General features: G+C 52.3%; 1 protein-coding gene across 3 annotated transcripts in view; it reads right to left on the minus strand.

The window, feature by feature from the left end:
• AFAP1 (actin filament associated protein 1) overlaps positions 1–23,526 on the minus strand; it is a 149,732-nt gene that overhangs the window by 26,774 nt on the left and 99,432 nt on the right. For all 3 annotated transcript variants that reach the window (XR_003511617.1, XM_027545114.1, XM_027545113.1), the window contains exons 8-11: positions 22,507–22,588; positions 16,036–16,185; positions 7,554–7,765; positions 2,652–2,797 (exon numbers count right to left, since the gene is read on the minus strand). Coding sequence is in view for 2 of the 3 variants with exons in the window: in XM_027545114.1 (XP_027400915.1) it covers positions 2,652–2,797; positions 7,554–7,765; positions 16,036–16,185; positions 22,507–22,588 (590 nt within the window). In the remaining variant the exon portion in view is untranslated. The remainder of the gene's footprint in view (positions 1–2,651; positions 2,798–7,553; positions 7,766–16,035; positions 16,186–22,506; positions 22,589–23,526) is intronic.

Here is a 23,526-nt window from a genome sequence, read left to right on the forward strand (position 1 = left end):
GACGGTGGTGTTGATGTTAAACAGACAAATAGTGCAAACATCTGCGTTTATCTTCTTCGTACTCAAAGGGTTTCAGGGTCTTCGAGGCCCGGGTGGGCTTGCCAACAGTTGTTGGTATATTTATCGTCACTTGCTGATCGTACAACTCCATCACCTGCTCTGTTTCAATCCGCCTCCCTCGAGCCCCAGTCCAGATTCTCCGAGGATGAGAGAGACAGAAACGGGAATCCAGGGATCTGAGCTACGAGAGCCCCACGTTTCAGATATCACGTTACCTAGACTCTGTGTTCTACAAAAAGAAGCTGGACGCTGACAGGTGAGGACGGACATGTCTCAAACCTTTCCGTTTAGGACCTGGTGCAGCAGGACAGAACCCGGGTCCCTTCCTCCTGGCCCGGTGCTCCTTCCAGCGGAACCTCACAGAGCATCACTTTACACAAAGGACCCAGCAAACCCCTGCTGGGAGCGACCATGTCCACTGGTTCCAGGACCGCCCTGCTGCTTTTGCCCGACCACGGGGAGCTGAGCATGGTGACAAAGTGGGGTGGTCGTGCTGGCGAACACTTTCTGCAAAGCTGAACGTGCCCGCTGACTTGCCCTTCACAGAAAAGGGTGCCCGACCCCTGCTCTGCACAGCACGGAACAGGAACCAGCCGTGTTTTCCTTTCACAGACGTGTTCCGGCAGACGAGCAGTCCTCCTGCATCTTAAATCTCTACACCACGTTCCACCCTACTGAAGACGCTGAAGAGCTTTGGTTTATGTGGGTGTTCACTCTGAGGCTGACAGCACTTGCAACTGAAACTCAGGAATGTGTTCGCCTTTATTCGTTCAAAAATAACAGCAGTAAATCCACTGTATTTCAACATATTTTTATGAATGTTAATGATACCTTTTAAAAATTTTTTTTTATGGGAAAAATGGTACTGTTTGATATGCTTGTAAATCTATTCCATGTCTGGCTCAGTAGAAGACAATGGATTACCAAACTTGTTTCTGCGTTCAGTCAGTTGCAATATGTTGTTTTGGTTGAAGTAGGCGAAGAAAATCCAGCCTCCTACAGATATTTAGTTGGAAAAGTGAGGTGTATTTTAACAGTTTTTCCAGAATATCATGGAAGATATTCTTTGATACTACACCAAAACTCAACGAGTGGTAATTTCTTAATGATTCGTTGCCATGTAGAATCTGAAACTGTATCAGTGAACCTGCTGTCCGCTTTGACATGAATACCCATTCCTTTCTCTTGCTTGCGGGAGGGACGTTTGACCTGTGCATGACTGACACAGACCTTCCAAATGCACACACTTCATTACACAATATCAAAAATCACACTTAACATCACCACCGATGTTATCACAAAAGTCTGCATACTGGGAAGACGTCGGCTCGGAGTGGAAGACAGAACGCTCCTAGGGTTCTCAATTCTCGGTGAAAGTTCAACTCCATTTCAGGCAACAAACACTGCCAGCCACCTTCCTCGAGATGAGAGGCTCGCTCGGTTCATTTTCGAAAAAGTGTCTGCAAATGCCTACGTCTGAATAACAACAGTTCGCCTGTGAATTGTTCTTTCCGGTAAAAATGGAAAAAAAAGGTGGTGGGCTGGGGAGGAGCTGCTGAGTTCGTGACTCTGTCACATAAGAGCGTTTCCTTGGGACAACACTAGAGTTCAGTCAATAAAGCACTTGTGTGTCCTGCCTGCCACGTCTCAAATGTCAAAAAGACGTGGACCCAAGAGCGTTAATAAAAAATATCTACTCTCTGGCCCTCCACAGAAACAGGAACAATTTCAATGCTGGACCATGGACGTCTCAAGTGAACCCACCACCTTCTTTTGCTATAAAGGCGTGGTGGAGACCGTGGTCACAGCACCTTGTTAAGCGACCACTTAAGATAGTAGTAAGGTGCCTGCCAACTTACCCCTCTGCCCCTGGTTCCTTCTGCATCACTGAGGCAAATGCAAAGAAGAATAATTTCTTAGTGTCATTATGGGAACAGTTTTGACCTTTGGGACTGCCTAAAAAGGGTTTTGAATACCCACAGCAGTCTGTGGACCATACTTTGAGAACTGCTGCATTAATTACCCTGGCCATGACTATGTGAAAGAAATACTCATTGTTTAAATGTTTTTATACAGTAACAGCCCTTAAAAAAAATCACACTGAAGTTTTAAAAGTATATGATTGATGGCTTTGAAAATGCAGTCTTCACTTATACAATAAGGAGAATTATTTTTGCTTTATAGAACTGTTTCCCTAATACAGGGGTCAGCAGACTACAGTCGATGGGTCAGATATGGCCCACTGCCTGTGTGTGCAAATCAAGTTTTATTGGCACACAGCCATGTCCATTCATTTATGTCTGTGACCGCAGTGGCAGAGCTAAGCAGTTTTAACATTTGGTCTGCAAAGCCAAAAATATTACTGTCATGCCTTTTGCACAAAAAGCTTGCCAAACCCTGTTCTAATAGAAAACACAGATGGTTGAAATGACAAATATTTCACCAAAATCTGCATTAATACAGAAAAGGAGAGTCTTCCGTTGTTTTTCTTTTTTCCCCCTTTAAAGATACACACTTACATAAAAGGGGAAAACTAGGGAAAGAATAAAGGCGTTTAACGTCAGCGCCGTCTCCCCCGGCAGAGGACCTACCAGAAGGTCTGCTTGGCCGTCTGAATGACGCTCGCGGACACCTCCACGTCTATGTAGTCGTAGTGCAGGGCCCCGGGGTCCGTCGAGGACCCTGTCTCAGCCAGCAGAATCCCGATCCATCTGCCCATGTCTTCAGAAGAGGAGGCCTGGTGAGGTGAAGAGGCGGAAAGAGCATTTTATGTAACAGTGCGGTTTTCACACTTTCATGAAAATGTCAGTAAAGCGACAACACGACAGGAAAGGCGCTTAACACGGGGAGCGTGCAGATGCGGACGACGACGAGGATGCAGCCACTGCCCGCGTCATGGGATCAACCCCACCTACACGCTAGGCCTTAATGCAGAAGCTGCACCATGATTATGCCCCGGGAAATAAAAACCAGAGGGACTAAATGCCTCCCAATTATTTTGGGGAAAGGCACTAGGGTTTAAGACGTAGAAGCTAATGGGATTATTTAAATCTCAGCCACAGGAAGCAGTTTAGAAAGCCTCCTTAGTTTGGCAATAAAATCCGGGCACCAGGAGGAGCCTCTCCAGCCACAGGCGCCTAACCTGGACAGCGTGTCAGGCCTGGGCCAGTGGGCATCCACTTTGCTGACCAGGAGCCCCTGCTGTGGTCTCTGGCGTGGGCCTGCAGTACCAATTCTATCCCCCTGACTAGACGGCACAGTAAATCACCCCACCTCCGTTTTCACAGTAGCTGTGTGGATACAGGTGTAGTTGTATTGACGAGCACTGGGCTACTTTGTGCATGCTATTTTTTTTTTTCTTAGGATATTTCAAATGCTCCCCAAATGTCATCTGCCTGATTTACAAGTCTGAAATAGATCTTTAAGATTCAGTGCATTAAAATTGTAAGCCGCCCTGTTATGTGATTTAGAAGGTCAATTACGTTACGTTCATACTAGCATTTCAAATGTCTAAATACTTTCGTTAATCAAATATGTGAGCAATGTTTAAAGTTTATGGGAAACAGAGTTATGAGGTACCTGAATGTGAAAGAAAAATAATTTTTTTAAGTTTTTGTAAAACTTACAAAATTTTTATATAAAGAAAGATGTGTGAGTTGAGCCTAAACGCTTAAAGAAAAGTGGGTTTTCAACACCGTAACCTGGACGAGTTGAACATGGATCAGAGTACAAGTAAGCACATACACCCCACGGTGGGCATAAAACCTCTCGGGGGAGGAGCGGTTGAGGAGGGACTGTGTGCTGATAGAGTTGGTCAGCGATGCTGTGCAAGTGACAGACCTTGCCTGGCCGGTGTCGTATGCGGCCACTGGACAGAGTGAAGGGGTCCCAACTGTGTGCCTCACAGAGAGCAGGATGCAACCAACGTCTGCTAAGCTGCAATGAACACCTGGATACTAGAAAGAATCACAAATAGGTTCTCTTCACTGGTCTTCTGCCCTTGCCCTTCTAGGTCAAGAATGAATCTGCGACTGATCCTCTAGCCATGCATCCATAACTATTGCATCGAAGCATTTTTAAAAGCATTTTAACACAATATCTAAGATGTTGTGGATACTATTACACTCTTAACTATTTTCCTCATTGTTCATTTTCAGAAATTTCCTCAGACTTTTAACAACTATCTCAGTGGATATAGTGGATATAATATACTGAATTTAAAACATTAGTTATGATCTTGTGGCTTTTAGTGGATAAATAGGTAGAGATTGGGCTTCCCTGGTGGCTCAGCTGGAAAAGAACCTGCCTGCGATAGAGACCTGGGTTCAATCCCTGAGTTGGGACTCCTCTCCCTCCTGGAGAAGGGAAAGGCTACCCACTCCACTATTCTGGCCTGGAAAATTCCATGGACTGAACAGTCCGTGGGGTTGCAGAGTCGGACACGACTGAGCACCTTTCACTTTCACTTTCAGGTAGAGATGCGAGTGTATACATATATGGGCTTCCCTGGTGGCTCAGATGGTAAAGACTCCGCCTGCAATGCAAGAGACTGGGGTTTGATCCCTGGGTCAGGAAGATCCCCTGGAGAAGGGAATGCAACCCACTCTAGTATTCTTGCCTGGAGAATTCCATGGACAGAGGAGCCTGGCGGGCTACAGTCCACGGGGTCACAAAGAGCTGAGCACAGCTGAGCAACTGACACTATTACTACTACTACACGTGTACACATGCATATGCATGTGTGTAATACGTGTAACAAACATGCCTGAACACGTGTATGTATAAACACACACACAGTTTCCTATGACACCCCAGTAACTTTGCGCACACCTGCCACCCAGATGCTGGCTGCTAAGTACCACCATCCACCAGGAGGAGTCCCCCAGAGCTCTCTGGACCGTGGCTGATTCCAACAGGCCTGGGGCGGGAAAAGTCCGAGATGAGCCTGGAATATCTTGGTGCATCATAATATGAGGAAGGAGCTCACCAAACAACGGGAGCTTCAGTGTCTATTTCAGGGACACAGCAGAGGTCACATAGCTGGAAGGGTTTTCCACTGACCAACTCTGTTAATCTGACCAGGATAAATCCTGACAATAAAGGATTATACTCATTGATTAGAACAATCATCTCTGACCCCTTGCTGATATATAAACATACTTGAATGAATGAATAAGTGACTAATTAAATGAGAGGAAGGGAAATCTCCCTGACAGTAGAGACCAACTAACTAATGTTCAGGGAATAATGAAATTAGGGAGCCATCACTTAGCAACTGCTTCAGGCAAGACTAACTCACGAATGCTGAAAGTCAGTGGAGAAAACCGTGCATGGTAGGACATCTCAAAGAACCTTCCCACACGAAGCTGTTAAAGACAAACGGGAAACACAGCAGCTCTGCGGTAGGGAAGCTGTGCAGACGACCCGTCCACAGGCTCAGAGTTAACACCAGTCGAGGACGGACTGATGGCTGTCCTGCACACCGCACCACTGCTTCCATGGGCCCTGCCAAGCGTGCCGACCCCAGATGCAAATTTCCAGGAAAACAGCAGACATCCCCAGACTGAGGGATCTTCTACATGATAACTGCTTTGTACCATGCCCAGTACCAATGTCATGAAACCAGACAGGGAAAGCCAAAGAGACTGTAGCCCAGGGCAGTACCACCTAGCGTTTCCTTCTCCTCACAAGGGACATCACTGGGACAGTTGGGGGCATCTGATTAAAATCTGTGAGTCAGATAATTGTATTGCGTGAGGGTGAATTCCCTGGTTTTGATGATTATGGAGTGGTTTTGGTAAAGGAATGCTCTCGTTTTTTAGCAAATTCACCCTGAAGTGTTTAGGGAAAGAGGGGCAACATGTCTGTCAAAGGTCCTGAAAAAACATATAGAGAGAAAAGAGAGGCGGGAGCGACCACACAAGAGATACCAGATGCGGCACCATGTTGGCATCTGGGGCTGTGGGTAAAGGGTGCGTGGAATTATGTGTACTGTGCTCACAACTTTCTCTCAGAAGTTCGGATACAATGGCCTTAGAAAGTGTACAGTTTTACTGCCCGCATCACTGCGTTTCCTTAACTGATTCACGCAGACTCTGCTTATGCTGGGACGCTGAGCGTGGTTACTTTTCTGAGTGTGTGTGTTTGCTTCCACAGCTAGAACAGGGAAAAACAATGAAACACAACCACCATCTTCCGGGGACACGAGGCTGCACCTGCAGGGCGGGGAGCAGAGACAGACAGGGTCCTGCTCACCCAGCCCCTCCCCGCCCAGCCCCGGGGCCTCCTGTCCCCACCAGGCGTCCAGGCCAGAGGCTCCCTTTCCACCCCTGAACCCAGCGTGCGCCAGCCCACACCTGCCTGCCCTCGCACTCCCGTCAGACCCGCTGCCCGGGCTCTCATGGGACACCTGCGTTGCTCTGCACCAAGAGTACAGCTTCCTCATTTACGCTTCCAGCTTTTTTCTACTGCCATCCACCCCGCAGCGTTCAGCTCATATAAATGCTTACCAAGCACACCGACCATAGCCTGGTGCTTGTTTCACAGACAAATAAAGAAGCCGAGAGAGAAAAACAGATTGGGTTGTGATCACAGTCTGCAACAGAACCAAGACTGGGGCCCAGACACCCCAGCCCCAGCCAGGCCTGCTTCCCTTCTGTGAGGTCAGCCACCACGGCGGGCTCGGACCTTTGACCTGTGACCTCAAACCATCCAAACCATCGGGCGAGGAGCTCGTGGGAGGAAGAACTATGATGTTAATCATTTTTTGCCCTCATGCCCCCCAAAAAAGCAGTCTCTGAAACAAACTCCTGTCTCCTACCAAGACCTTCTAGGTTGGCTAACCGGCCATTTCCTCCACTGGTCAGCATCACTGCAGTCATTTATAATCTGGCTTTGCATCTGATTGGGCTTCCCTGGTGGCTCAGAGGGTAAAGAATCTGTGTGCCAAGCAGGAGACCTGCGTTCGATTCCTTGGTTGGAAGATCCCCTGGAGAAGGGACTGGCAACCCATTCCAGTATTCTTGCCTGGAGAATTCCATTAACAGAGGAGCCTGGACACAGGAGCCTGGCGGACAATGGTCCGTGGAGTTGCAAATAGTTGGACGTGACTGAGCAACTAACACACACACTGATTAATTTTGAACACACATTGGCCATTTTACCAAATCCAAAAAATCCTTATTTCTATCGACTGTAGAACATAAATATAGTTACACATACACTGGAAATTCTACACTCCATTTATGTATACATATATGTGTGTACACACATGGATGTACACATATGTATACAGATTTGTGTGTATCTTTGTAGCTTACTCATGTTAATGCTAAATGAAAAAAAAAAAGACAAAGGAAAAAAAGATTTGAATTAATAGAGAAGCAGAAAATAATAATAGACCAGAAACAAAAATTTTAAATTTTAAAAATGAAAGCTTTTAGTGTGAAAAGAAGAAATTATTTTAATTGCCTTTCCCTGCAACTGGTCCCTACCTCCAACACGGCCACCTCCTGGCCGTTGCGAAGCAGCCGGAAGGTCAGGGGGTGCTTGGAGTCCAGGCCCGGGATGACCTCGCAGCCGCGCAGTGGGATGGAGGCGATGTGCGTCTTCAGGTCGGCCCTGTCCTTGTGCAGGATGAGCTTGTTGTCCTTGACTCGGCACCAGCGCTCCCGCCAGCGGCTGTTGGAAAGCACGTTCAGGTAGCCTGCAACCAAGGATAGCGGCCATCAGCCCGACAGGAGGGAGGCGCCTGAGGAGGGAAGGAACCAGGGAGCCTGCAAGGAGAGCGGCCATCAGTCCCTGGGAGGGAGGCCCCCGAGGAGGGAAGGAACCAGGGAGCCTGCAAGGAGAGCGGCTGTCAGTCCCTGAGAGTGAGGCCCCCGAGGAGGGAAGGAACCAGGGAGCCTGCAAAGAGAGCCGCCATCAGTCCCTGGGAGGGAGGACCCCGAGGAGGGAAGGAACCAGGGAGCCTGCAAGGAGAGCGGCTGTCAGCACCCCGGGAGGGAGGTGCCCGAGGAGGGAAGGAACCAGGGAGCCTACAAGGAGAGCAGCCGTCAGTCCCTGGGACGGACGTGCCTGAGGCAGCAGTGAGGAGAGAAAAAAACCCGCATGCAGCACACTGCAAGCGCAGGCTGCTGGGACGAGAGGAGCCACCACCACGAGACGACCGCTCCCATCAGCTCTGGGGGCCGGGACAGCTCAGACCTCCCCGGAGCCCGACACTCCGCACTGCATGATATGGCTGAGCACCAGCTCCCGGATGCCTTCGGGACCCCGGAGCCTGACCAGGTGTGTGACAGCTCGCTGAGGCATTGGTGGGTGGAAGGAGAGAGGGGATGAGGCCACAGAGCTGTCCTCAAAAAGCTGAAGGGGCCTTACCCAGGAAAGTGTCCGGGTTCATTCCAAGTAGCTGCAAAGGACACAGCTAGGGAAAAGCCCCTGGGTGGTGGATTCTGGCTTCCCATGAGGAATGAAACTATCTGCAAAGGGAAGCTTTCAAGGAAACAGGCGGCCTGGGGAGGTGGTGAGCTCCCCACTGCTGGAGGATTCCAGCAAATGACGGCAGGTCTTCAGGACGAGACTCCTGCCCAGAGAACAGACACGCCCTTCCTCGGCCCTCTGATGGGAGGATCTGCTGAGGTCTGAGGGCCTGGGTCTGACGCACGTGGAAACCCACCATCCACGTCTCTGGGGCTGCCCTGTATCAACGCAGTACGGATGGAATGGGGTGGAATTACAAGAGCTGTCGTCATGTTTTAATCTCCTCAGATACTAGTAACCAATCATTTTCATTTGCCACAAACACACAATGCATTTTTGTACAAGCAGCAAGGAACGAAAAGCAGATATCAGCGGGAGGCAGCGGCTTCCAACCCGTGCACAGGACTGTGCCTGCGAGAGGCAGGCAGCGAGGGGAGCAGCATGCGGAAGGCAGGTCAAGGAGGAAGAAGAGAATCAAGGGTTCCTTAGGTTATCCGGCTGCTCTCTCGACTCATACACACACGTACATACACATGTGCACACATATGTAAACACACACGCACAATCACACACGCATGCAGCTCAAAAGAGAGTGTCCTTCCTTGGTGGCGCAGTGGTTAAGAATCCGCCTGCCAGTGCAGGGGACACAGCTTCATTCCCTGGCCTGGGAAGACCCCACGTGCCCCAGAGCGGCTGAGCCCATGTGCCATAAACGACCGAGCCTGCGCACCGCAACTACCGAGACCGCGTGCTGCAGCTGCTGAAATCTGAGCGCCCAGAGCCCGTGCTCTGCAACGAGAGAAGGTGCTCTCAGGCAACGCTGCCACGAGAAGCCACCTCCACGCGAAACCACCGGAATGGGAAGCCCCTGCACTGCACGAAGGGCACCCCTGCTCGCCGCAACTGGAGAAAGCCTGCACAAAGCAGTGAAGACCTAGCACAGCCAAGAAACAAATAAATAGACTTTCAATAAATGCATCCTTTCTGACCCCCGCTATTTTTAAATGTCTTCCCGAAGGCAATTTGGACCATGCTTTTTGCTTCTTTTCTCTTCGACACCTTACACCCTTTGTTAGCAACGGATCAACACTATAAAGGCAAAAACCAAAGGAAAATAAAAAACCAAACGTATTTTCAGGGCCCAGAATGGTGCTTCCTATTTTCCATATAAATATTACTATAAATAATTGCTCGGAGAGTTTACTAGGGAGACACTTAACAGTACCTAAAGGTCCACATTCCTGAATGTGATGCCAGTTCTCCCAGTATATTACCCTAAAGGACGCCGGGAACTGAAACCTCAGTTTTGTGACACGAGCTGCCATATCTGCAAAATTACAGAGAAAATGGACAAGCGAGTCCCAGCTCAAGGGCCTGGGACTCAAAGCCCCCTATATTTTACACACTGAAGAGGCGTGAAGACAGGCTGGGGAAGCCGAGTTCACAAAGGGGAGGAGGGAGGTCATGCCTGATCCTGTTCACGGCCTCCCAGCAAAGACCCACCTGAGGTTCTTCAGAGAGCCATCAGAGAAAGAGCTTCAGTTTTCATCTAGGAAGCAGTATTTGTAAGTGGCCCAGTTCTCACACACATTCTTTTGTAAGCTCTCCTTAAAAACACACAGTCAGACATAATACCCGAACATCCAAGGGGTGGCTATTAGAACTATTTACTGTCTCCTTGATATCACCTGTAAGTCATCAATCACGCTGAAGGCCTGTCTTTGGACTTGTATGAAACAGCTGCCAACTGGATCCACTGTGTGTGCGTTCGGATGTGAATGGATACACAGGATGGCCGACGGACAGCAGGACAGTGTGCATGATTGAGAAGAAATAAGCTGAAGCCTGGGGCGCCTCTCAGCTGCCTGAGCCTGCCAGGGCACACGTCTGCAAGGGCTCTGGGGCACAGGGCACTGGGGGGCACAGCCACCCCGCCACCCCGGGGCCGGCAGAGTGCAGGTTCACGCGTAGCCAGGGCACGTCCTCACCTGGGCCTTGGGAGGTGCGGGGAGCTCCTCAGGCCTGGAGAAGTGGGGAGCGCGGCAAACTGAGACTTGGGACGTCCAGGAACCTGATCACAGGAAACCTCAGACGCTACTGTGGGGACCTGGCCTTGACGCAGAAGACGGCGGGGAGGGACGGTGAAGGAAGAGAAGCTAAAAGGTTTCTGGAGGACTTTAGGCACGTCTGGCTTGCCAGGAGCAGTGCCGGGACTCCTCTGGCCTTCCACAGGGCTTAGAATCCTCAGGAGTTTAGAATCACCGCGCGGGCGCACCTGTCCCCGGCGCAGGGCTGGGGAGGTGTGTGTTTGTGTGTGTGGGGTGTGTCGCAGCTTCTGAGCATTGCCCGGCCTGCCAAGAGAAGGACCCAACCCGTGGAGCGGCGAAGGGGCCCGCCTTCCCTGACCGAGTCACCAAATGCTGTGAATTTCTCAACATGCGAGTCACAGGAGGAATGATTACACTGGACAGATTCACACTTTATTTAGAGCGTGACTTCACAGGCAATTACCATATTTTAACGCCTTCCTCATCTTTAGTTACAGTGCCCAAAAGGGAAAAGCGAAATGAGAACCAAAGTGGGTAAGAGGCCTGTCTCTGTAAACAGCAAGCGCCACGGAAACAAGCCCACATCTGGCTCGTGGCCTCCCCGCCAGGCTCACCGGCCACTCCCAAGAGGCAGCCCACATTCCTACTTCCTGGGTGGGGAGAGGTCAGGCAGGGACACGGCATGTGGCCCATCTGAGGCCTCTGGAGCCAGAGGGCAGGCCCCGTGTCCCCTAGGAGTCTTCTTTCCACTCCCCCCTAACACACACACACGGGCAGACAGACACACAGGCAGACAGACACACACACATAGACACACACACCCACCCCCCCCCCCACACACACAGGCAGGCAGACAGACAGACACACACATACACACACACACACGGGCACACAGACACACACACCCATCCCCCCAACACACAGACAGGCAGACAGACACACACACAGACACACACACGGCCAGTCTGTGATGGGATCGCTGCCAACACAGGACCCGTCCACCCCGAGACGGTCAGCCGAGCAGACACCCGCCACCAGGGGGCACCAAGGAGCAGCCAGGGCCGGGCGCAGGCTGGCCTTGGTCACTTCAGTGCCCTGCCGGTAAGACAATGCCAGAATCCTTTGATTTTTCTTGCTTGTTTGTTCCCACTTATCATGTCATGGTGAGAAGTTACTGTATCTGAACAATTTGCAAAGTTCCGTTTGATGTTTTGAGACTGTCTTTGCTCCGAATCCTGAAGAAAGAACTCTTTAAGGCTGCTTATAAGAGCGTGGTGGCGAGCGTGGCGCAGTTTCATGACGGCCTGAGGCTGACCCGACAGGCACAGCTTCGGGCTCAGGCGGCGGGGGCAGCTGCAGGCACCCGCGCATCCCGCTATGTGCGGACCAGGAGGCTCCTGAGTCCCAGCCGCCGCAGAAGGGCAGGCAGGAGGCCTGGCTGAGGGGCCAGTGTCCACTGCCTCCTCTAGGACGGGGAAGGGTGGTGCTGCCCAGGGGACCTCTGTGCTCTGGGCACAGGTCTGTGGGGACTTCCACTGCTCCTCTCATCTCCGCAGGCCTGCATCTGTAACTGGCGGGGGGAACAGGGCAGTCGAGGAGCAACAAGGGCTGCCGGCGGGAGGGCGGAAGGGGAGACCCGACGTCCAGACACTGCTAACAGCTGACCCTGGCCCCACAGACACTGACGCCAGAACCTTCCCTCCGCCCCAAGCGCGTGCCCTCCAGGGGGCACACGGGCCCAAGAGCTCCAGACGCCCCTGACGTGGTGACAGACGCCAAGAATGCCTCCTGCCTCCCTCCCCCTCACCGAATGTCGCCTGATCTTTTGTGCCTGGATTACGATAAAAAGTGAGACGTATAACCTTCCTGCATATCCACCGACAACTCTTGCTGAAAACATCAGAGTCACTGAACATTAGAGTTGGGAGGGGCCTGAGAAATAACCAGGAAGTCCCTCCAACTTGTCCAGGCTACACTGCCTCCAGGAAGGCCTCCATCCTGGCACCTGGGGCCCTTCCCTTGCATCAGTCTCTGTTCCTAGTGTAGACACTATCTGCATCAGTCACCTACCTGGCTGACCGTGTCGGCGAGCTTAGGCTTTTTCAGGTGAACGAATGAATAATGGAGACCATGTACTGAGCGTAAATTGTGAGGTAGGCAACGTGCCTAATGTTTCATAATTTTACCTTCAATTTTAAGGAAAACAAAGTAATTTTGAGTATGAGCCCATCTCACAGGAAGAGAACCCGAGGCTCAGAGAATCTGCAATTTGCTTACGGTAATCATTCGGTCTACAAGTGTTTACTGAGGTGCTGTATCCCAGGCTCTTTGCTCGGTGCTGGGGACAAAACTGGGTGGGGGCGGGGGGGGGGGGGTGGGTGAATTCAACCTGCATCTTCATCTAGTAACTTAGCGGGAAAAGCTGGAAAACCCAACCGAGACGAGATTGTCAGAGGCCCTCAGCTGACTCAGCACAGGACGACGCGATTAGCATCATTAGTCCAAGGGTTCAAAACCCCTGCTGGGTGGCCTTGCAGGGGTCCAGAGAAGGAGAACGGGGACAGCTGAGAGGCCTGGGGCCTGGCCTAGACAGACAGAAACGGGGTGGAGAAGAAAGAAAGATGCGAAACGCACATCTCCTGGGAACCACAGCTGAGCTTACACAGTGACGACGACGCTGGAACCCTGAGCGCTGGAGACGGGCAAGCAAAGGACACGGCAGTCTTTGCTCAGGGGCCCACGTGCCTGTCTTGGACCAGCTTGGCTGAGTGACTGCTTGTAGAGCAGACCTGGCTGATGCTGGTACAGCGCCCACCGACTGAGGGGGAGGGAGAGCTGGGTGGGTCGGGCAGAGCCGGGGGGCACGGCCAGCCAGGCAGTGTGGACCTGCAGAGCACCCTCTCCTACCCATGGGCATTCCTCTGGTGCACCCAGAGGCCAGGGAAGAGATCTCAATTCAGCTCCCAGTCGCCCCCTCCCCGGGAGTGTCCCCTGTCCCCGTAGCAGCCCCACCCTTCCTGTTGGCAAGGACAGCAGCTGCGAAGTCTCCTCGGGCAGGCTGGGTGGGAGCCTTCATCCAGCGGCTTCTCCTGCCTGAGGGCTTGCAGCTGTTCTAACATCATGGAACACAGTCACTCTCCCCCTGGGTTTCCGTGCAGAGTCCTCTCCTGTGCCCTGGCACAGCCAAGAACTGGATGATCATTTTAAGACCATGTGGACAGAGGGTGTTCCCTTAGTACAGGTGACAGGTGTCCACTCAGAGCCTGGTGGAAACCCACACAGGCTACAGACCCCCACGACTCTGCCTCACTGCGACTGCGCCGTCCAGCACGCGCTCCCCCAGCTGCTAACAGAAGTCACGAAGGTGGCAAGCCCTGGGAGGGACAGGAGGGGTAGGGCAGACCTGGGCTGCAAGACAGGCCCTCGGGCCAGCCCTGTCCTGCCCCCAGCTCCCTGGGTGGCTCAGGACGAGCCCCACAGCCTTCCTCAGCTCAGCGTCCTCCCGCACAGCAAGCGGCCTGGACCTCAAGTGGCCAAGTCCCCTTCCATACAAACGTTTCTCAGGAAAGAACCTCTCTTTCCTCCACTGGCCTAGAGCAGTTTTGAGAACAACAACAAAAATAAACAAAGCTAAACTAGTAATCCCCTTTTGTTGGAGAATTCCCGTTTCCCACCTTAACCCCGAACTCCCATCGTGGCTCCAGGGGCCAATGTAAGAGGAAACCAGCCCAGCCGTCAGGGCTGTGAGCTGCTCCAGGAAGGCAGAGGGCATGGCCCTGGCACCAACAATGCCCCCTCCCCGAGTCCTTCCGCGAGCTCTGCCCGCTGGCTTAGCTTCTACAGGGCGGCTGTGCTCTGTGCAAAGAACGTGGGTCAGTGCGCTCGCTTCTGTGACCCGACTGTCTGACGAAGGCCAAGCTCAGGACCTCTGTGTGCACGGCGCTTCCAGACCCCTGGTCTCCTTTTGACGTCACCACCTCCCCTCCCAGATCAACCCATGAGTGGCCACTTCACGGGGGCCTCCCCGAGATGACGCCTCCACCCCGTGAGGCCCCACCACTGCCTGCCCGCTGTCTTCCACTCCACACGCGCTTCTGCACAACGGCCCAGGGGGTTCCTGTGTATCACGACTTCTCAGGACCATGCCTGTGAAAGCCAGGGGGAAGTTGTGAACCCACCCTGCCCTCCCCTCGGGAGGCACCCCCACCCCAAGTCTACCTGCCCCGCGCTCCACAATCGACCCTTCCTCCCGACCAACACGGCTCCAGGCTCGCACCGCCCTCTCAGCACAAGCCACGCCCTAGGATGGGATATCAGCTGAATAAACTCATCTTTGTGTGTGGGGGGCCCAACTTGGGCACCAATGGGCAGCATCTAAGAGCTGTTTATCTCCTGGCATCCCCAAATAACCCGACACCTGGCCAGAAGAGAGGCTCAGCCAGAGTGGGAGAGAGGGGTGGAACACGGAGCACGCACACAGCCGTTGAGGCACTGGCCCTGACGGACAGCAGCCCATGAGCCGCGGCCACTGAAAAGCACAGCCCACTCCCCATTTTCTTAAAGAGCGAATGTCCACCTTTCAGACTCTGAAGACTTTCCACTTAGAAGAGTCGCCTAACTCTCGGGAGTGTGGTTGCCTAGGAAACACCACACAGACAGTCCCACTTCTGCAGGGAGATGGTCCCTGACATCGCCCCATCCAGGCCACGTCCCCACCACTCTCCGGTGGCTGACCTGGTTCCCCCTCGGGTTTGTGACCACAAGCCAGCCATCACACACTCGTCTCTGACTCCTTGCTTCAGGCCAGCCCTCTGCCACTAGACCGGATGTGGTTTTCTCTGCAGATTCCTCTCCCGTGCCCTGGCCCAGCCAAGCAGGGGCAGTAGGGGAGTCTCAGCCATCACCACCACCTCCCTGGTGCTTCCCCGGCCTCGCCAACAAGGGCTGCCCAGAGACCCCTTACTGGACCAAGACCGGTGAGGGGAGCGGGGGTCAGCCAGCCCGACTGAGTCTGAGGCGCAGAGCGTTCCTTGACAGCTGAGCTGCAGGACTTCAGGCTAAGTGGGGAGCTGCTGGGGATTGTGTAAACGTGCTTACACACCTGACACACCTCTGCTGGCCAACCGGACACATACACATTTCCCTCTAAAGCTGCTTAAAAGGAATTTGGGAGAGCCTCGTGGGATCAAACAGAGACTGTTTTTCACCTTGAGAGAACCTCAGAAGTCATCTCAAACCCTTGCAAGGGCATCATTAATAAGCAGTGTAAAAAAAAAATGAATTAAAAAAAAACAGCAGTGAAAGTGTAATCCGTTCCCTCAGCTTAACCCATCACAATCCCAACCAATGAGACTCAGACGAACGCAATACAGAGGTCGCCCGCAGAGGGTCTCCGTGCTCAGGGAAGGGGCAGATCTCGTAATACAGCCCCCCGCCCCCGTCTCACCACATGTCGGCACGTCTTCCTCTGCCGAGGAGGTCTGCTCGTCCGTCGACGGCTTTTTCTTTCCCAAACCGATGATCTTGGTGATTTTTTTCCCAGTGACTTTAGACACAGTTCCCTTGGCCTCTGATTTGGAACTTTTTTTCCTCTTAACTGTGAAGAAAAAAGATAATGACAAAAAGGCATGTTTCAATGGTAGACTTTAATGGGGAAAAAAAAAAACGTCACAATAAAGCATGCATTGTGGCCAACTTTCTTTCCCCAAATTTTCACTCATCGAGTACCTGCTTTGTGTCTGTGATTCTAGAGTCTAGAGAACACAGCACAAACAGGAGCTCCCAGGAAGCTCGTATTCTAGAAGGGGCTGAGCACGCACACATGAGCTCACACACACGTGCACACATCCACACGCACCCCTGGGGGAGGCTTCACGATGGCAAGGCCTCTGTAGACCTGAGGCAGGGTCACGCAGCAGAGGGGCCGAGCAGTCAGGAGCTAAGCACAAGGAGCGTCTGTGCAGAAACCCTGGGCAGAGCCGTCCAGGCAGGAAGAGCATCAGCTCTCGTAGAGCCTGTGACGCTGGAAGGGACAGAAGGCAGGCTGGACGCCCGCATCCTGGGCGGCACAGGGCGCGGCCCGGCAGGTGGAGGGGGCGGTCCTCGGGGAGCCTCGGCCAGCCCTCGCCGACCTGTCGGGCTCGCATCCCAGCCCCAGCCCCGTGGGTTCCGTCTGGCCGGCAGGGCTCAGTTGTACGCATAAAACTCATGACTGTTTTGCACAAAGATGACCTCTGGCTTCCCCTGGAAAACTGGAAGATCTAGCCACTCTGAACCCACAGTTTGGTAAGTGATGGCGGGTGGGGGCAGGGCCTGAGACCCAGCAGCCATGCGTGAGGACCGACGTGCCTGGCTGACCACAGCCCCAGGCCCCCTGGCAGACTGAGCGCCGGCCGCCGGCTGCTCTTCCATGCCTGACCCGTGCCGGCCATCTGCTCTCTCCAGCCCCTGCGGGCTTGGTCCACAACCTCTGACAGAATCACAGGGTGGGGACCAGGTGCAGACCGGGGTGGACAAAGAGGATCCTCCAGGACCGACAGCACCTCTGGGAAGTGAGCCGTCACCAGGGGCTATTCCGTGTCTGACCCTGGAGCCGAGGGCCTCGCAGGACACCGAGCCTCCAGGCGGGTCAGGTACAGCCTCGCTCAGTGTGGATGAGCTGGGAGGGCCCAGAGGTCCCCAGGGCATCAAGGCCAGACGCCATCACTGAGTCCCAAGACCCCTCCCAACAGCCCCTTCCCAGGCCTCTCCAGGAGGACCCCTCATCTCACTATCTGTAACCCAGAGGGCGGCACAGACCCTTTGAAAAGGCAACGCAAGTCAAGCATTCCTTCAGCGCCCCTCTGCCCACAGAGACGGAGCACACACAACCACACGGGATCCGCAGAGAAAGAGGACTCGGATGTGAGACCATAAGCCGTCGGCCTGATTACGACGCCTGCCCTCTGAAAGTGGAGGCACTCGCTACTTCCTTCCCCCACGCCGGCCGCTCAGTGGGGCCGAGGGCCCCCTTCTAGGTTCCACCCTGCCCCCCACCCCACGTGCGGAACGGCTAGGCCCAGCCTCCTCGGGGCTCCGTGTCCCTTTTCCCCTCTCCCCGCCCTGACTCAGGGAGGTCCCTGAGGTCAGTCCCTGTGCTTGAACCCTGATTTCTTCTCCAGGAAGAAGGGACAGTTAACAGCGTCTGAGGCCAGGAGGAGTTACAATGTAGTTGAGTAAGAAGCCACACTACAGCGTGAACGGCAGATGGACGATGGCGGCGTCTCCCACGTCTCACACATGGGAAGCCCTAAGCCCCGTACAGCTGTGTTTGGACACAGGCCCCTCAGGAAGCACTGACGGTTAGGTGAGGTCTAAGGGTGGGGCCCTGGTCCGACAGGATTGGCATCCCTGTGGGATGCGGGGCAAGGCCGCTTGAGGACCCAGTGAGGGGATGGCCATCTGCAAGCCAGCAAGGGGGCCATGACTGGCAGCCAACACCGGCAGCCACGACGGCACCTGGATCCTGGGCTTCCGGCCTCCAGGACTGTGAGAAACGCATCTCTGTCGTTTAAGCCACAGGGCCTTGTGGCATCTCATTACAGCAGGCAGCCTGGGCTAAGACAAGCACATCTGTGCTATCTCACACGGACCAGGTCATGTTAGAAACACAGAACACGGGGTGGTCACTCTGACCCCTTCTTACGCTCTCCCACCACACGCAACCCCCTGTAAAATAAAGCACCAGGAACCTGCTTCCATCTCCCGATCTGAAGGCACAGCCCCTCCACAGCTGCCGTCAGACATGGAATCCCTGGTTGGAATGCCCAAACCACTGATTTCAGTTCTTCCAAACCAAAGTGAAAGCAGCAGTGGGTGACCCTTCTATGTGGTTTCTCAAGAGCGTCGAGACAATCTCTGACCAGAGTCTCATTCAAGCTAAGCTTTGAGAAGGTCCTCTCAACGAGGGCGCTCTGTGCTCAGAAGGCGCCTTCTGCAAAGCTCAGGAGCGTAAATCAGTCATTCCCTGCTAGGTGATGCGTGAGAAAGCTGAATTGTCAGACTGACTTGCAATCTGATGAGGATTTGCTACTGTTGGGAAAGCTCTTGCTGGACTCGACTACAAAAAAAGACGTTAGCAAGGACCTTTAATTCTCTGAAAGCCCATGGATTGATTTTTTTGTTTGTTTTTGTTTTTTGCAAAAGCAGAAGGGAGGCCATCCTTGGAAGAAAAAGCCAAAGCTGTAGGAACGGGAGAATATGTTGATAGAACAAGAATATGTGGATGGTATTCACATAGTAGAGTTAAAAAGAAAAACCTAACGACTCAGAACTCTCCACTCAGACCTTGTGGAGGAGAGACAGTCCAGACAGCGGCACTGTGAAGCTGGGGAGGGGCACGGGGAGGGGTGGTGACGCAGCGTTTTACAGCCGTAAGTGTCACAAGCCCGGGCGGGTCTCTGGTCCCTGTACCAGTGAGAGTCTAGGCGTCTGACATTTGGTCAGGCGGGAGGAATGGGGACATGGGGCCAATGCCATCAGACTATTCACCTGCTTTACCACTGATGCCACCTGGGGGCTTGCCAGGTGGTGCTAGTGGTAAAGAACCCACCTCCCAGTGCAGGAGACTTAAGAGATGTGGGTTCGATCCCTGGGTTGGGAAGATCCCCTAAGGAGGGCATGGCAATCCACTCCAGTATTCCTGCCTGGAGAATTCCATGGACAGAAGAGCCTGGTGGGCTACAGTCCATGGGGTCACAGAGAGTTGGACATGACTGAAGCGACTTAGCACTTGCTAAGTCCACCAACAGACTCGTTAGCCCGTGATTAAATGGTAAACACGTGCAGGGCTAGTTAGGGACAACCGTCGCTCCCACACAGATCAGCCCCAGGGACTCAATTCTCTTTTCTCACATCAGCTGCAGTATCAGTAGCAACTCTACTAATTTACCCAAAATCACACTGCACTGGTTCATTACATGCCGGGGCCTGACACCTGGAAAGAAGAAGCCAGAGTTTAGAGTCAATCCCTATGGCTCTTGTCACAGAGTCTGGCTTGTGTCCGTGTTCAGCTGAGAGTCTAACATTCCGGGGAAGCTGCAGGAGTTCGGGATTTCCTCCACACAGCCAGCAGAGAAATCTGTCTGAGCTGATACATGGCTGGGATCAAAGGGGCTTTATTGGAATTTCTCAAGTGCAAATTGGCCAAGAGTGTGCAGCAAGGATAAAAGCTTGGGGAGCAGGTCAGGATGTACTTAAGCTATTAGCTTCCTTCAGCGGTTATCCACTGGGGGTCTGACTATATGCAAAGTTCCATGCCAGGCAGAAGTGTCTGAACCAAGGTCACCTTGACAGAGCAGAGAAGGCTGGTCCTGTTAAAAGGAAACGAGACCGTCAGATGCAGACACAGGCACTGATCTGTATGTCCAGACATACAATACCATTCTGCAGAACCTAATTTCAGGCAGGGACACTAGGGGAGGAAATGGCAAGCAAGGAAAGAGACCAGCCACAGCAGTGCCCACTGAGCCTCGGCGTCTGAACAGGAACCCTGAGATTGCACGCTGTCCAATTTCAGGGCAGAACTTAAAGACAGCTTTCCTGGCTCTGATGACACATAATGTGCCCTGTGAAGACAGAGATGATACCTTCCACCGAACAACTTCCGACGCAAAGAACTAAAATTACACACAGAAACAACAGAGTTAGAAAATCTCATGGGCTGAGGCAGAGATCATGACCCTTTGGGGTAAACCGTGACGTATCAAAACAGCCCAGACGATCTGGGCTCCAAGACTCTTAATGGGGGGGACTGCTCTTCCGTTTGCGGCGACTTCCTTTCTGAGCCAGGAGACGTCTGTGCCCCAGTCCCCTGCCCCGGTGACAGAGTGTGGTGAGCCGGGCGGGCAGAGCCGCTCACCTGGGGAGCAGAGACAGGGCTGGCTGTGCACAGGGAAGACCCCCCCCACCACAAGCCCAGCTCTTCCTCTCAGCCCACACAGTGCGAAGGAGACCAGAAGTCAACCCGCAGACTGGGGTGAGACGTGTGCAAAGGATGTCTGAGAGAGGATTTGTGTTCAGAATAGATAAAGAAGTCTCAGAAGTCAGTATGAACCAAAAATCTAATAAGAATACAGATAAAGGTTTTAATAGATGTTTCCCTAAGGATGATGACTCTTCAGAGTCCCTTGGACAGCAAGGAGATCAAACCAGTTAGTCCTAAAGGAAATCAACCCTGAATATTCACTGGAAGGACTGATGTCGAAGACGAAGAGGCGAAGAGCTGGCTTACAGGAAAAGACCCTGATGCTGGGAAAGAGTGAGGGCAGGAGGAGAAGGGGGCGACAGAGGATGAGATGGCTGGACGATAGCACTGACTCAATGGACATGAGTTTGAGCAAGCTCCAGGAGATAGTGATGGACAGGGAAGCCTGACGTGCTGCAGTCCATGGGGTTGCAAAGAGTGGGACACGACTGAGTGACTGAGCAACAACAGCTAAAGACAATACACAGTTGGCAAAAAAATATTAAAAAATGTTCAACATTGTTGGTCACAGGAAAATGCATTCTAAAGGCACAATTACACAGCACTTATTAAAATGGCCAAAGTAAAAAGAACAAAACAAAGATGGCAACAGAAGGCTGGTGAGAAGGCATGAGTGCCAGCGGCTGCAGAGCCCCACCCGAGTCATCAGCCTAGAGAAGTGAAGACCTTACATGCTCACACAAAAGCCTGCCCTGGACGTCTGCAACAGCCTCACTCATAAACCACTCACACCCAGAAACCACTCTGCTATTCTCCAGTCGGGGGTGCATACCTAACTGGCCCATCTACACTGGAATCCTCTCAGCCTAGAAAAAGAACGGACGACTGACTCAGCTCGTGGATCCGCCCAAATCGCAATACCCGGAGTGAGAAGCCAGACCCAGAAGGCTGCACCCCATACGATTCCGCTTCCCAGACAGCAAACAGGTCAGTGGTTGCCAGGGAACATCTTGGGGGTGACAGCGGTGTTCTGCGTCTTGATTGCGATGCAGGTTACATGTATGTGTCTGTCATATGCCAAAAAGGCTGAATATGACAATGTGTAACTTACACCTTTATAAAGTTGACTTTAGGGAAAAAGTAAAAATCAGTATTTGTACCCCCATTCCCACATCAGCATTACTGACAATAGCCCAAAGGTGGAAGCCACCCAAATGTCCATCGGTGAATGAATGGAGAAGGAGACGTGATCCACCCACACAAGGGAATTCTGTCCAACCTTAACAAGGAAGGGAGTCCTGCGCCTGCCGCAACGGGGATGAGCCCTGAAGACGCCATGCCACGCGAAATTACCAGCCACAAAAGGACAAACGCTAGACTATTCCACTTACATGAGGTTCCCCCGCTCCCCAACCACGTCTCCCAGCGAGATGCTGGCACCCCGCCCCTGATGCACATCTGTCCCAGGGATAAATCAGGTGAGGAAGTAGCCTGCTGTGGGTCATGCAGTAAAACGGGAGGCCCAGGGAGCCCTGGCTGCCCAGTGGTTAGAACGCAGGTGCTTTCACTGCCAGGGGCCGGGTTCAGTCTCGGTTCAGATGGGAACTGAGAGCCCATAAGCCAGGCGGCACAGCGCCCACCCCCAACCCCAGAAAAAGAGACACAATACAATAAATTCACGCAGGGAACATACCCAGACAAAAAGAGAATGCCTAGACCAAGGCTTGGTGGCATTAAAATGAAGACCTGGAGAGACAGTGCTAACCAAAGGGAGCCCTCTGGATTTCTGTCTGTGTAATGCGGGACGATGACACTTGCATCACTAAATTACTGAGGACATTTTCTACATAATAAGGATTTACAGACCTGGTCGTCATGTTTTCATGTTTCTGTTTTGGAGTTGGGTTTTTTTTTTTTTTTGGTTTATATATTTTTGGCATGAGCAGAACTCACCTTGTTCTTTTCCATTACACATAGCAATTCCATTTTCTGCAACACCCTCACCATCTGAACTTGGTCTCTCTGAAGACAGTTTCTGTGAGGATAAAAAGATTAAGTTACCTTACCATGGCCACACTGACCAAGTGATGTATCGTGGATCAGCCAAATGTTATCTCAAAAATGAAAGAAAATGTGGGCCACGTTCCAATAATCTGGAGATGGTTAGGGCTCAGCTATAACATAAGACGATCTGGTTGGTTTGCCACAAAAGCTTTAAAAACATCAAAAGAACAAAGGAAAAACTCCCTGAGCTTACACTAACACATGCTACATCACTTTTTCCGGCAAATAATTTTGAAAAAATATTAGGAGTACATAAACTATTTCCCTCACCAAGACACACCATCCTAACCTGGCTCCATAATCATCTGAGCCAGTTGCTCACAATGAGTCTCTCATTTGCGTGTAGAATTTTATTTTATATTTAAATTATATTTTATAATACATATAAAATATATGTATATACACACACACAGACTCTTTGGTTCTGTTTCTCTAGAGAGCCCTGGCTACAAGAGTAGACAGAAAGGAACTGTCCATGGGTGGGGCAGGGGTCAACAGGGAGGGCTCAGGACGCTCCTGGGAGACAGGCCACCAACAGGACCCCACGGGGCAGGAAGCTGGGGCTCGCCACGGAAATGGGGTCTCTGCACATACGGGCAAACTGTGGCCATCAGGTGACCACCATACCAGCGCTTCAGCTTTCGCATCAGCCCTTCCAACGAATATTCAGGGTTGATTTCCTTTAGGACTGACTGGCGTGGTCTCCTTGCTGTCCAAGGGACCCTGAAGGGTCATCATCCTTAGGGAAACATCTATTAAAACCTTTATCTGTATTCTTATTGGATTTTTGGTTCATACTGACTTCTGAGACTTCTTTATCTGTTCTGAACGCAAGTCCTCTCTCAGATGTCTTTTGCACATGTCTTACCCCAGTCTGTGGGTTGACTTCTGGTCTCCTTCGCACTGTGT

Source organism: Bos indicus x Bos taurus, chromosome 6, assembly GCF_003369695.1.
Source record: "Bos indicus x Bos taurus breed Angus x Brahman F1 hybrid chromosome 6, Bos_hybrid_MaternalHap_v2.0, whole genome shotgun sequence".
NCBI classification, from domain to species: domain Eukaryota; kingdom Metazoa; phylum Chordata; class Mammalia; order Artiodactyla; family Bovidae; genus Bos; species Bos indicus x Bos taurus.